Source organism: Zootoca vivipara, chromosome 12 (genome assembly GCF_963506605.1).
Source record: "Zootoca vivipara chromosome 12, rZooViv1.1, whole genome shotgun sequence".
Lineage (NCBI taxonomy): Eukaryota > Metazoa > Chordata > Lepidosauria > Squamata > Lacertidae > Zootoca > Zootoca vivipara.
The window spans coordinates 18,201,822-18,217,076 of NC_083287.1; the positions used below are offsets into that span (position 1 = coordinate 18,201,822).

General features: G+C 43.5%; 1 protein-coding gene across 5 annotated transcripts in view; it reads left to right on the forward strand.

Annotated features, from left to right (window-relative positions):
- The window catches only part of THRB (thyroid hormone receptor beta), a 202,731-nt gene that overhangs the window by 129,912 nt on the left and 57,564 nt on the right, over positions 1-15,255 (forward strand). For all 5 annotated transcript variants that reach the window (XM_035128990.2, XM_035128988.2, XM_060280665.1 and 2 more), the window contains exon 4: positions 7,453-7,517. In XM_035128990.2, the coding sequence (XP_034984881.1) occupies positions 7,511-7,517 (7 nt within the window). In that variant the 5' untranslated portion in view covers positions 7,453-7,510. The remainder of the gene's footprint in view (positions 1-7,452; positions 7,518-15,255) is intronic.

Sequence of the window (15,255 nt, forward strand, 5' to 3'; positions counted from 1 at the left end):
CCACAAGGGCCATCCAGTCCAACCCCCTGCCAAGCAGGAAACACCATCAAAGCATTCCTGACATATGCCTGTCAAGCCTCTGCTTAAAGACCTCCAAAGAAGGAGATTCCACCACACTCCTTGGTAGCAAATTCCACTGCCGAACAGCTCTTACTGTCAGGAAGTTCTTCCTAATGTTTAGGTGGAATCTTCTTTCTTGAAGTTTGAATCCATTGCTCCGTGTCCACTTCTCTGGAGCAGCAGAAAACAATCTTTCTCCCTCCTCCATTATTGTATATCTGTTCTGTGGCAGGGTCACTGATGTGATCTACCTTAGGGGAGCCCACAGCCCAGTGGCAGATCCTTCCCTACTTACTGGAGAAGAATAGTCTAAAACACTTTCCCCTTCCTTAGATGTCTTCTAAAGGTTGTGAAGTTACTTATCTCCGTGCTTGTGGGTCACATAACTCCATACCTTCCAACATTTTTCCAATGGAAATAGGAACGTTCTAATGAAAAGGGAGACATTCCAGGATCAAATCAGAAACCGGGATGGTAAAACCAGCACTGTGCCTGGAAAATAGGGACACCTGGGAATGTCTGCTGTTAGTGTTTTTATGTGAGGGCTTTTAAAAAAAAGATATGTGGATACAGTATTTGTTTCTCTCTTACTCTTTTGAATGACTGAGTATTCTGAAAAACCATGTTGGAAAACTTTTTGAATTACTCAGATGAAAAATCTTCTAAAGATCTGGCTGAGAATGTATTTTTTTCATATATATAAAATGAAACCGTTCTTTTCAACTGCTTGTGCATTTCAGTAATTTCAACAGGAGGCTGAGGGACAAACTGATCTGTGAGTGGACCTCCCAGGGTAATTTTATTAACTTCAAAGCAAATAATTGGGGGGTTGCTGCTAATTTTGACCCTGGAAGTGGTGATGGAGGACAAGTTTTAAGTTTTTCCTTCTGCTGTTTCCCTGATTAAAATCATCTGTCCCTCTGGAACTGTGATTAGGCTGGCTGGCGTTGGAGTGGGGGGCAAAAGGCAGGTGTCCACATTGAGAATTTCAGCATGGGAGCGGAAGGCATGTGTCCCTTCTCTCTTCCCTCCCCCTTGCCATATCCCACTTCATCCAACAGTCTGGATGAAGGTGTGTGGAGAACCAGAACAGAGAAAGTAGGGGTGGTCTTGCTCTCCCCTCCACATATTCTGGATGCATGGTTCACATTGTGTAAACAGGACTTCTGCGTTCTGATCTTCCCCTATCCCGAAATCTTATAGAATCATAGAGTTGGAAGAGACCACAAGGGCAATCCAGTCCAACCCCTTGCCAAGCAGGAAACACCATCAAAGCATTCTTGACATATGCCTGTCAAGCCTCTGCTTAAAGACCTCCAAAGAAGGAGACTCCACCACACTCCTTGGCGGCAAATTCCACTGTCGAACAGCTCTTACTGTCAGGAAGTTCTTCCTAATGTTTAGGTGGAAGCTTGTTTCTTGTAGTTTGAATCCATTGCTCCGTGTCCGCTTCTCTGGAGCAGAGGAAAACAACCTTTCTCCCTCCTCTATATGACATCCTTTTAAATATTTGAACATGGCTATCATATCACCCCTTAACCTTCTCTTCTCCAGGCTACACATACCCAGCTCCCTAAGCCGTTCCTCATAAGGCATCGTTTCCAGGCCTTTGACCATTTTGGTTGCCCTCTTCTGGACACGTTCCAGCTTGTCAGTATCCTTTTTGAAATGTGGTGCCCAGAACTGGACACAGTACTCCAGGTGAGGTCTGACCAGAGCAGAATACAGAATACAGAGCAGAATCTGTCTTTTCCTTTCAATCTTCGGAATGTTTCAGGGAGAATAAAGGTGTAGGGAAAAGCTATGCACTCTGACTTGATCTTTAAATTCTGTGTACAGTCACAGAAGGGACGCATGTGACCCGGAGACGTTCCCCTGCTATTAGTTCGTCGATTGAATTTTACGAAAACAACTACCAGATTTTTAGAAGACATCTGAAGGCAGCCCTGTTTAGGGAGGCTTTTAATGTTCAATAGACTATTGTATTTTACTTTTCTGTTGGAAGCCGCCCAGAGTGGCTGGGGAAACCCAGCCAGATGGGCGGGGTATAAATAATAAATTATTATTACACTATTATTATTATCTGAGTAGGCCCAATGTATCACCACAAGAACTGGTTGCATGCCCACCAAAGGTATATAGAAAGCACATTTAAAGCACATACATTCCCCCAAAGAATGCTGGGAACTGTAGTTTACCCCTCACACTGCTAAAGTTCCCAGCATTCTTTGGGGAAATGTACAGTTGTGCTTTAAATGTATTTTTAGTTCTGCCCAAAGTTGTTGAGTTTCTTTGAGCTATTTTTATGGGAAGTTGGCAAAAACGGCACTGCCGCCATACGTCCGGATTTTCCCGGAGATTTGGCCGGTTTCCAGCCGGACTCTGCTGCCAACTCCAGTATACTGGATATCCCAGACGTATGGCAACCCTCAAAGTTGCCTTTGTCTTAAAAAAAAAATCATGTATGCACTTTTTGGAGAAGATTTTTTTTAAAGGTAAGACAGCCAGTTAGAGATTATGATTCATGTGTCTTCTAATAAAGTTGCCTAAAAATTGTTGTATTGCCAGTTGACATTTTATTAGCCTTTTTCCAGAGCTAGTGAGTAATTCACTATGCCCTGGAAATGATGACAGAAAACAACTTATCATTTACTGACTGCGCAAAGAACGGTAATGAAAATTAACACAGAAGATAAACTGTCCCTTATTGACATTTAAATGAGAGCTAATGTGTTCTGAATCGATTCAGCGAAAAACAAGGAAAGTTTAACGTCAAACGTGTCTTTTGTTATGAAAGGGCAGTGAAGAAAATTCCATCTGCTATCACTAAAATTTTAAACAAAATTTCCGCTTTCACTTGGAATGAGAGAAACTGTGCCTCATTCATGAGATAAATTATTTAGAGCACCTCTGCGAGTCTCTGAGTAAAAAGAGGGGGGGGAGTTGGACCAGTGGAAAATAAGCTAAATAGGATGTCTGTGTTCCGGAAGGATTGTAACTGGAGAACATATTGCATTTCTTAAACCATTTTTCACTGCTCTTCATTATCGGTATTGCGCATACAGAAACTAGGGTTACCCATATGGATAGCAAAATATGGAATGTCTTGTCAGAACAATGTCTTAATAGACAAATGCAGTAGTGACATGCTCTTTAATGTATTACTCTTGTTGGGAAACAAACCTTTCCGATTTCAGCGTAAACATACTTTTACCATTGATCTACATGATTCCAGTGTGGGTGGATGAGTAATGTTCATTTACTAATTGCGCTGAATAGTCTCGCTCTTCTGTTCAGAGTCTATTTGTAGGAAGTACCGCTGGAGCAAGGTACATAGCCTCCACTGCATGGCCTTGATAAGTAAATGCTCTTTTCCGTATTAAAAATAATTTCAGATTTCGAGTGAATTAACCGTTTCTCACCAGTCCATCTCTACCCCATTTTGAGAAGGTCTGGTTTTTAATGTTAAGCATTCAATGGCAGAATGCCATGCAAACCCTAATGTAAACTGATTTATATTAAGGGATTGATATAGTATAGCACCTCGTAACAACACATTGATTTTCCGGGCTGAAAGAGATAGCAAAAGAAGGTTTGGTTGCTAAAGTGTTATCAAAGCTTTTCCCCATTCCAAATGGAATGCTACCTTCCTTATATATTGTTTACATGCTAAATTCTGGCTACTTACTGTATGAACAGGATGTCTTCCAAAAGAATAATATCAGATACCCACAGGGGGGAGCTAGAGGATAATATCCCTCATAAATATCATGGAGGGATTCCTCACTGGAAATAATCTAAGTAGAAAGAATGTCCTGTTTCATTTGCTGGGCTTCTTCGTGGGAATTTATTTTTTTATTCATTATATTAATAGGACAATGCTATGCTTTAAAGGAAGCCCAAGCGGTGCATTAAAACACACAAATAATGAATTTTATTGCATTCTGATGCATTATACGAATCCACTCAAAATAAACTTCTCCCCAAACAGCTGTTTCTTAAAAGTAGAGCAGGATGTAAGAAATAAGTGCATTAAACTAATAATGAACTAAACTAGAAAGAACAGCATTTCAGATCTTCCCTACAGCCCCTAGGGAAAGCCTTTGAGACATTAAAGGGTTGTTGTTGTTATTATTAGCAAAAGCTTGTAAAGGAAGTACCGTATTTTATCGTGTATAAGACAACGTTTTTATTATTATAACTAAATGTTCACAATTGGTGTTGTTTTATACACGGATAGTGCAGAGGGGGGCGGGCGATTGTTAGCAGCTGCAAGCATGAGATTGTCTGGTGAGTGGGCAGGTGATTGGTGGCTGAGGCAAGGCCTGCTGTCAATTGGCTGCTGCTGTGGCAATTGAGCAGTTGATTGGCAGCGGCTGGTGGCAAGCAGACAGATGTTGGGCGGCTTCTGGGAGGCTTGTGATTGTCAGTGGCGGTCAGGCAGGTAAGCGATTGTTGGCAACTCTGGGCAACTCCCCCCCTCCCCCAAAGCTAAACAACTGGGCAATTTCCTTCCATTTCTTTAATTTGGATCCCCCCAAAATAGGGGACTTATACACAGGCGCATGTTATACACGGTAAAATACGTTAGCTAGACCTCGTTTTCTTGAAAGCAAATTTCATCACTATAACAAACACACAGTATGTCTTTCATTCCAGGAGAGTCTGAACAGCATCCTAAAAATGTGATTGACAGGGCTACTACTAGCAAAAACTGTAAAACGCAATATAACCCCCTTGCCAACTTCCAAGATGATGACAATGATGATGTGATACAAGCTTCTATCAGCTGTGAGCATCTCAAATGTATCTCAATTTAGAGGTACTGGCCTGGTTTACATGTAACACTAGCCAAGTGCAGGCTACCAGAGGGGATATAATATATTTATTTATACCAGGGGGCAGCAAACTTTTTCAGCAGGGGGCCGGTTCACTGTCCCTCAGACCTTGTGGGGGGTCGGACTATATTTTGAAAAATATATGAACGAATTACTATGCCCCACAAATAACCCAGAGATGCATTTTAAAAAGGACACATTCTACTCATGTAAAAACATGCTGATTCCTGGACCGTCTGCGGGCCAGATTGAGAAGACGATTGGGCCGCATCCAGCCCCCGGGCCTTAGTTTGGGGACCCTTGATTTATACCCTTCCTTTTCCCCAGACACAGCTAAAAACATAGGGAAAAACCGTCATTAAAAACAATCATTGATAGAATTAAAACTACATCTATCTGTATAAAAGCTATTAAAAACATACAAATGATTAAAATAGAAACAGCACGATACTAGCCCTTTCATTAGAAGCAGCCAATTCCAAGAATACTTGTTGGACCAAGTATTCACCTGTTGGCAGAACAACAAGGAGGGAGCCAGTCTAACATCTATATTATTTTTGTGGTGCCTGCCTGGTGTTTTTACATAAGTAAAATGTGTGCTTTTATTTAAAATGCATCTCTGGGTTATTTGTGGAGCATAGGAATTCGTTCTTTTCTTCCCCCCACCCAAAATATAGTCCGCCCCCCCCCCAAGGTCTAAGGGACAGTGGACCAGCCCCCTGCCGAAAAAGTTTGCTGACCCCTGGCTTCAAGTGTCATTCATACCAGGGCTTGTGGTTTCTAAAAAGTGTATTTTTAGATACAGGTAGGTAGCCGTGTTGTTCTGAGTCGAAGCTCATACCAAAATATAAACTTAGTTGGTCTTTAAGGTGCTACTGAAGGAATTTTTGTATTTTTAGAGTAAAGGGACCTAGTCGTGACCAACTCTGGGGTTGCGGTGCTCATCTCGCATTATTGGCCGAGGGAGCCGGCGTACAGCTTCCAGGTCATGTGGCCAGCATGACAAAGCCGCTTCTGGCAAACCAGAGCAGCACATGGAAACGCCGTTTACCTTCCCGCTGTAGCGGTTCCTATTTATCTACAGTGGAACCTCGGTTTATGAACACCTCGGTTTATGAATTTTCGGTTTATGAACACTGCGGACCCATCTGGAACGGATTAATTCATTTTCCATTACTTTCAATGGGAAAGTTCGCTTCAGTTTATGAACGCTTCAGTTTATGAACAGACTTCCGGAACCAATTACACCCATGCTTCAGTTTATGAACGCTTCAATTTAAGTACTCCGCGGACCCATCTGGAACGGATTAATCCACTTTCCATTACTTTCAATGGGAAAGTTCGCTTCAGTTTATGAACGCTTCAGTTTAAGTACCCCGCGGACCGTCTGGAACAGATTAATCCACTTTCCATTACTTTCAATGGGAAAGTTCGCTTCAGTTTATGAACGCTTCAGTTTATGAACAGACTTCCGGAACCAATTGTGTTCATAAACCGAGGTACCACTGTACTTGCATTTTGATGTGCTTTCGAACTGCTTGGGTGGCAGGAGCTGGGACCGAGCAACGGGAGCTCACCCCGTCACAGGGATTCGAACCGCCGACCTTCTGATCAGCAAGCCCTAGGCTCAGTGGTTTAACCCACAGCACCACCTGGGTCCTCATTTTTTAGAGTACTAGGTGCCAATAAGGAACGAACATGCCTCATTTTATATTAAATTTATGGGCCACGTTTCAGGTAGTGGAGCTTGTCATTTACTTTTTGAGGGAGGAAAGCTATGTTAGCAAAGGAAATGCAGTGCTATGACGATGCCATGCCAGGTCAACTGGGAATGCAAGCAGAAGTGTTATTGGTATACAGTGGTACCTCGCAAGATGAAAATAATTTGTTCTGTGGGTCGTGCCATCTTACGAAAATTTTCGTCTTGTGGAAACAAATGGCAGACGGCAAAAAAAAAAACAGCTGGGGAAAAATCGTCTTGCGAGACGTGGCAATAGAAAGCTTCGTCTTGCAAGGCAACAAAGAATCGCTTTTGTCTAGCGAGTCTTTCGTTGTGCGAGGCATTCGTCTTGCGAGGTACCACTGTACCTCAAGCTCTCTTCCCCATTCATTCTCATGAATGGGGAAGAGCATCCCATTCATTCTCATGGACCAGTTTCCATTGATACTTAGTGGTCTGGTATTGAGTTGTGTTTCTTTTGTTGTAATGGTCTAACCATTAATTCTTAGCCATTTTGAGGGGTTGGGGGCTGAAAGACAGGTTTAAGATAAATATTTAATAAATATATAGGGAACATGTGGCAAACATGTTGTTGTTGTTGTTGTTGTTGTTTTTGTTGTTAATACGGTACTACTTCGTGCCAAAATAAGCTTCTAAGCAGTTTGCAAAGTGTAGAAAGAAAGAAAGAAACTAAGAAAGAAACCCTTTACTGGTATTAATAAAACAGTCACATCAAAACATTGAAATGTCAATAATTAAAACAGCTGTTCTGTTTGTTCTGGTGTTCTGTTTGCTACACTTGTTGAAATTGTTCTCTTTTTAAATCCTTGACAGGTGATAACTGGTGAAAAAGAGAAATGAGAATGACTACCTTTTGCTGATTCCCAGCAGCATGTCAGGTATGTGAATTTATTTCGTACTGGTAAGAGCTTTTCTGTATCCCCCCCCCCCAAGGTTGAGGTTCTGCAATACAAGCTGTAGTACGTAGAGCTCCATGTGACCTCATTTTCCCCAGTGCTCCATTCATCTGTTAATAATAATAATAATAATAATAATAATAATAATAATAATAATAATTTATTATTTATACCCCGCCCATCTGGTTGGCTCTCCCCAGCCACTCTGGGCAGCATCCAACAGAAAAATAAAACACAGTAATCTATTAATAAAAGCCTCCTTGAACAGAGCTGCCTTCAAATGTCTTCTAAAAGCCTGGTAGTTGTTTTCTTTTTTGACATCTGTTGGGAGGGTGTTCCGCAGGGCAGGCGCCACCACCGAGAAGGCCCTCTGCCTAGTTCCCTGCAACTTGGCTTCTCGCAATGAGGGAACCGCCAGAAGGCCTTCGGTGCTGGACCTCAGTGTCCGGGCAGAATGATGGAGGTGGAGACGCTCCTTCAGGTATACTGGACCGAGGCCATTTACGGCTTTAAAGGTCAGCACCAACACTTTGAATTGTGCTCGGAAACGTACTGGGAGCCAATGTAGATCTTTCAAGACCAGTGTTATGTGGTCTCGGTGGCCGCTCCCAGTCACCAGTCTAGCTGCCGCATTCTGGATTAGTTGTAGTTTCCGGGTCACCTTCAAAGGTAGCCCCACGTAGAGCGCATTGCAGTAGTCCAAGCGGGAGATAACTAGAGCATGCACCACTCTGGCTAGACAGTCTGCAGGCAGGTAGGGTCTCAGCCTGCGTACCAGATGGAGCTGATAGACAGCTGCCCTGGACACAGAATTGACCTGCGCCTCCATGGACAGCTGTGAGCCCAAAATGACTCCCAGGCTGCGCACCTGGTCCTTCAGGGGCACAGTTACCCCATTCAGAACCAGGGAATCCTCCACACCTGCCCGCCTCCTATCCCCAACAAACAGTACTTCTGTCTTGTCAGGATTCAACCTCAATCTGTTAGCCGCCATCCATCCTCCAACCGCCTCCAGGCACTCACACAGGACCTTCACTGCCTTCACTGGTTCTGATTTGAAAGAGAGGTAGAGCTGGGTATCATCCGCATACTGATGAACACCCAGCCCAAACCCCCTGATGATCTCTCCCAGCGGCTGCATGTAGATGTTAAAAAGCATGGGGGAGAGGACAGAACCCTGAGGCACCCCACAAGTGAGAGCCCAGGGGTCTGAACACTCATCCCCCACCACCACTTTCTGAACACGGCCCAGGAGGAAGGAGCGGAACCACTGTATAACAGTGCCCCCAGCTCCCAACCCCTCTAGACGGTCCAGAAGGATGTTATGGTCGATGGTGTCAAACGCCGCTGAGAGATCCAGCAGGACTAGTGACACTATGCACACCAGTGGTCCCCAAACATTTGGGAGCAACCGACAGCCCCCTCCGTTCCATAAACTCATCCCCCAGTACGCCTGTACTCCATAAAAAGCATTATTCAAAATAGTGGTTTACACAACCAACTAAAGATTCTAATAACACAGTTAAAATTCAAGACAGGGGACAATTAATTGCACGTTTATTCAAAATCTAATTAAAACTATTTAGTTGGAACTAATTCAATAAAATTGATGAACTTGATCCAGTGATACCAGCTTACCTGACAGAAACAAGTAGAAAGTTCCAGAAGGTTCCAGAACATTCGTTTATATATGGGAGTGCACTAGTGGAGCTTCTTTCTCCAGCACCGGGGGCAGAGAGCAGGCGGGGGCGGGGCTGGCGTGCATTCTGGGGGACGTGGCGCGCCACCCGTAGGGGTGTGGTGTGCGTTCTGGGGACGTGGCGGGGTGCCCATAGGGGCAGGGCGTGTGTTCTGGGGGCGGGGGACGCAGTGCGGGCGGGCAGGGGCAGCCGCCGTGGCGCCTTTTGAGATCACACTGCCCGGGGTGGAGCACCCCCATCGCCCCTCCCTTTCTACGCTCCTGTGGGAGTGGCATGCTTAAAGTGAACAGTAGGCCTTTCTGGAGATAGGCCTTTATTGCTCCTCTGTGACCTTCTAACTTGAATACTCCAAACCCACCACCCCTTGCCACTTAGCACCTCCTTAGGTACCAAAAGGGTGGTTACCACCCACTTTGGGAATCACTGCTCTACACAGAGTGTTCCTTCATATTACACATTGTGTAGTAGTCCATGCTTGTTCTCAGGTTTTGTGTGCGTTGCAAGGCATCTGAGCATTGCATTCTGCACATCGCCACTGATGCAGTTTCCCTACCCATTTGAGAGGTGATGATGCTCATGTGAGCTTAATAATAATAATAAAGATGAAGCATTAGAAACTTCTCTAAACAGGGCTGCCTTCAGATGTCTTTTAAAAGTCAGATAGTTGTTTATTTCCTTGACATTTGGTGGGAGGGCGCCACAACCAAGAAGGCCCTTTGCCTGGTTCCCTGTCACTTCTCACCGTGAAGGAACCTCCAGAAGGCCCTCAGAGCTGGAGCTCAGTGTCAGGGCTGAAGGATGGGGGTGGAGATGCTCCTTCAAGTATACTGGATAAAATAAGGGGAAAGCAGGCAGGTTTTGCCTAGTTTCACAAAAAAAGATATTGGCTTCACTGTGCCCTACAACTATCTAAACAAGGAGAGGGAGAGCATTGCAAAGCTTTCGAACCGCCACCAAAAAGACCCTATCTCTTGTGCCTACCCATCAGTTCTCTAACGCTGACATGTCAGAAAGCAGGCCTATATCTTTATGGCACTTCTATAGTGATATATATGTATTTTTTAAAACTGTATAGGCCGGTCTGAGTTCTTCCTATTTTAATTACCTGCCACAAGACTACTGTGCAATTTATTCTTCATGTGGCAGTAGCAGCGGACCCATGTTGAGGGAAGATAATTCGCTTGAGCTTCTTCCTTTCTTTAAAAACATAAATGTGCATTTTTGCTACAAATTAACAATAATTTAGCATTGCTTGATTTGGCCCGTGGACATTTAGCTTCCAGGACTGACCTGGGTGCACCTATTGCCATAAGCCTGATTGCATTTGCCTTGGCTGATCTCTCTCACTGATGCCAACCCACTTCTTTGCCCTCAGATGCATGCATATTTTAGAGCGTAAAAAAGGGGAAGAAAACACCCCTTATCGCTTCCTGTAGTTCGTAAGCAAGGCTGTGTATCTGAGGATCTCTGCAAAATAACCACTCTCAGCCCCGCGGTTCCTAGAAGGCCATTGATATGGAGAAGATATCTAATTTGTGCATCTACAGAATTTTGAATTAATCGGGTTCTCCTGTTTAGCAGTCAGAGAAGATTTATTTTTTAAACTGCAGTGAGAATGCTTGGATGTGTGATTGCCCAACTTGCCATTCAGAAATGGGTGAACAATCTGCATGTTCTGAACTTTGTCTTTGTTCCTTCATCCTTTGTTTCTGGGCAAGTTAAAACAATAACATCTTAGAGGATTATACTTTGCCAGTTGAATGTTGTCTAGGACAAAGGACTGTTTCTATAAAGAAGAGATTAGTTTCTATAAATCTGCAGCATTCTTTTTGTGTTTTCCATCCTTATTTGTATGCCTAGACTATTATTTATGCTTCACACTTTGTGTGTGTGTGTGTGTGTGTGTGTGTGTGTGTGTGTGTGTGTGTGTACACACACACACTATACTTGCTGGTCTTCCATTCATTGTAAAGCTGCTGTAATGGCTTTTCTGTTGAACTGAAGGCTATTATATGTCTGCATTGTTAATATTCAGTGCAAATTACTCATGAAAGAACACCATGTTTTGAGGGCAGCTTTTATATAAAGCTTGTGTATTGTCTGTTAACTGCACCAAATGTTTATGGTGTTAGGTATTTTGGTATCAATGTTTCTAATCAGAAATATTACCATAAATGTGTAATTTATCAATCAGAGGCAATATAACAGATTATGCTGCGAGGCTCTGAGACTCACTGAATACTTTGCACATTCAGAATAGTGATATTTTAAATTACCACAAAGTGTAATTAATGACTTTATATTGTCTGGGGAAATAAGCTCCCGCAGGCAACTTTTTGATAGTTCCCTACCTGCACTTTTTACTAGTGGTGTTGGGAACATTGTGAAACAATTTGTTTTAGCTGTTGATCTGATCTCAAAAGAAAAGCGCGAGGTTCGTTTTGATGCAAGAGTCTGAAATTGTTTACCGCTGGACATCCCAGATTACCCAGTGCATTGATATTCAGAGCTCATAAGAAATTATTTTTAGACCTCTGTTTACATCTTCTGCGGTATTCATTGCTTCAGGTTACATTTACTGTAGGCTTCTTTGGTTCAGCCAAAAGTTTCATTATGGTCACTGAACAATTTCTCAAGACTGATATATGTACCCATTCTTAGAGCCTTATTCCTATAGAGGAAGAAGCCTAGGAAGAAAAAAATGTTCCACTTGATCCTGTTGAAAATGTGAAATATTGCTCCCAAATAATTGAGATGGAAATGGAAAGGACCATGCAAACCCTTTTCTGCGCACTGTTTTTTCTCAAATAGTTTATTCTGAGGACAGAGCCGACTTGTTGCCTAGCAATCAGTAAGTGTTTCCTTTCCTGGAACTGGCAAAACAAACAGATGGGGCTGAAATTCTATGGGAGTAGTAACTCACCCGCGAGGCATTTTTGCTATCTGAGGCATCTGCTGCCTTGCTCTCCCAGTCACTGCCCATCTCATCTTTGGTGGGATGTAGAAGGCACATGAGTTGGATTTAACAGCTGTGCACAGGGTGCCCTCCCTCCCTCCTGAAGCTACCAAACAACAACAACAACAACCCACATCCTCTCCTGTTAACTTCTGGAACAGGAAAGCTCTTAAATTTTGGGATTTCAGAATCTCATTTTTCATATTTTCTTTCATGTCGTTCTTATAGCTTTCATCTGTATCTTTGGGGGGGGGGGTTGTAAGGAAGATATATTTAGAAAACAGATGCCCTCTTTCTTTGTTACACACAAATACCCAATTGATCCACAGCCTATCTCTGATACACCCAATAGATGATGCCACACAAACTAAGGAAAACAGCTGTTTCGCTGTCCCTATTTTTATTAGTTTTTTTTAAAGAGGCAAAAATCTCAGTAGTGCCATAATATGAATTTGTAGTTCAGCTTCTCCTAGAGAATCAGTGCAAGCAATACCATTCAAATGCCATAGTTTTTGCTCCATAAGATGCACCTGACCATAGGACACACCTAGTTTTTAGAGGAGGAAAACAAGGGGAAAATATTTTGCTTTCTTGAATTGTTCTAGCAGCCAACTCCTAGAGGCCTAGGTGCCTTTGCCCCCCCCATTAAATATTTGAGGAAGTTGTCCCCCCCATGTTGATGGGCATTGTTATTCATATAGTGTGCATGCACTTTGTCTTGAGATCAATTGCAGCGGTTCTCAACCTGTGGGGCCCCAGATGTTGTTGGACTACAACTCCCATCATCCCTGAGCTCTGGCCTTGCAAGCTAGGGGTGATAGGAGTTGTAGTTCAACAACATCTGGGGACCCACAGGTTGAGAAAGGCTGATATGGTATGTGAGGTGGGGCTTACCTGCCCCCCCAATATTTTATTCAAGTTGGAAGAGGAAGGGAGGGAGAGAAGGAAGGGGTGAGAGAGAGAAAGAAAGAGAGAGAAGGAAGGAAGGGGTGAAAGAGAGAGAGGGAGAGAGAGGGGGAAGCAACCCTCTCCGCTGTTACGGAAGCAGCCCGAGAGCCGGTTTCCCGCTGCACGCAGCTCTGGCTCTAGCCTTTGTTCTATAGGACGCACGGACTTCCCCCTTCCTTTTTGGGAGGGAGAAAGTGCGTCTTATGGAGCGAAAAATACGGTAAACATTTGGTATTAATTGAAAAGACTCACAATCGAAAAAGAAAAAGAGAGAGAGAGGTAGAAACTAAAAAAGAAAGATGCTCAGTGTTCACATGTGAGAACAGGCTCAGATGCACACATGAGATGTGATCCTTCCTCACATGGTCACTGCACCTGAGCACTGGGGGTCTCCATTGGCTCCCCTTTCCCACTCTGTGTGCAAGCACAAGTACGCATACAAATACCACAATGGGCTCTTGTGGGAGATGGAAAGTCTATGACTTATTAACTGAGTGAAGGGGGAAGAGCATGCATAGACCTCTCATTTCCCATAAAAGACACATTGAGCTGCCTAAGTGTACCAAGGTGCCCAAACTGAGGAGGGGAGTGAACCCATTCATGTGTGGGCAGTGGTTGTAACCAACGGCCACAAGGATTTCTCCATCTGCCCAGGGTGATGGGGGCTATTTCTCAGCATACAAAGGAATATGCTCATGTGTACATTGATGTAGGCATGAGACTGGTGCAAACATTCACTACATTTTTTTTTTTGGTGTTTAGATCCACTTAGAACAATATGCGGTATGTGCAGTTTTGTTTCCCTTGGAACGCCATTGTTAATTGTTTAACTAATGAATCTTGCGTGGGAGGGGAGACACCAACAAACATTATATATGCATTCACTGTATGAACTGTGATTGTTCTGGAAATCAAGCACTTCATCACATTGTACTGCAGAAAAGTTTTGTGTAGTACAAAAGAGGCACTACAACCTTCCCCCACAAAAAAAAATATCCTCATGCTAATGATTTTCCTCCCTATATGTCAGCAGTGTATTATTGCCTTAGTGAAATAGGAAATTTTGCAAAGTTCAAAGCCTGTATGTCTTGATGATTTCTTACAACATCCGTGTTTAAACATATTACAAACCTGACAGCAGCAAAAGTCATGACTAACAACGCTTAAAAACTCGGGAGACTTAGATATAAACCTCTTGAAAATAAAACCTTTCTAGCTTCTCTACAGCTTTCATGTGAAGTTGTAAATATATTGAGTGATTGGAAGCAGGACCTATAAACCTTTCAGGTTCAAATCTTGTGAATAAGCCTATACTTGGTTTACTATCCCCGTTAATTTCAAAGGTGTTTGCCATTTTTGATGGGGGCAACAGTATACCAACAGTATACCAGTATACCACCAAGTGTAGCAACTTGAGTGTCAGGAATTCAGCAACTGCAGGTTTGTACTGGCTACTGCTGAACCTCTGTGAGTCTGTCCTGCAGTCAAACATATCCATCACAAAAATCCCATGTTAACTATGTGTCAGGTACGTTGATTTATGCTTACATAAATGAATCCATGGTCAACCAAGGTCTTCTCACCAGTGAATCGCCTCAGGTCTTAGTTGTAGCACTTTTTGTGCCTTCCCATTTCTCTGATACCATATCACACCTTTTTTTGGGACTGAGATGCTGCTTCCAACAGAGACAACCCTTGCTATGGTTGGTTTGTTACCGCCATCTAAATCCAGAAGCAATCCAGACACAAGAGTTAGAGGCTGCAGAGGCACCAGCTGAGGAGCCGAACCAAGTTCAGGGCTTTGAGCTGGCCACTGGAGATCAGGGGACCACTCCAACTGAGGCTGGCAGAAAATCACACCCAGAGGAGGCCCCAGACCAGCAAAGCCAGAACCCAGGTCCTCACAGGTCCCTTCTCCTAGGGAGCCAGATACCTTCCACTGTACTTCACCAGTCCAGCATGAGCATGCTGGGCTCTGGAACAGACAGAAAGTGCCCATCTTTAGCTCAAAGAGTTGGCCCTTTCTGTCTCTGAAATTTTCCTTAGGGGTGAAATCTGGAGGCAGAGGCTTCAAATGCCTCAATCTGCTTCCCAACCCTTGTCGGAACAAGTTGCT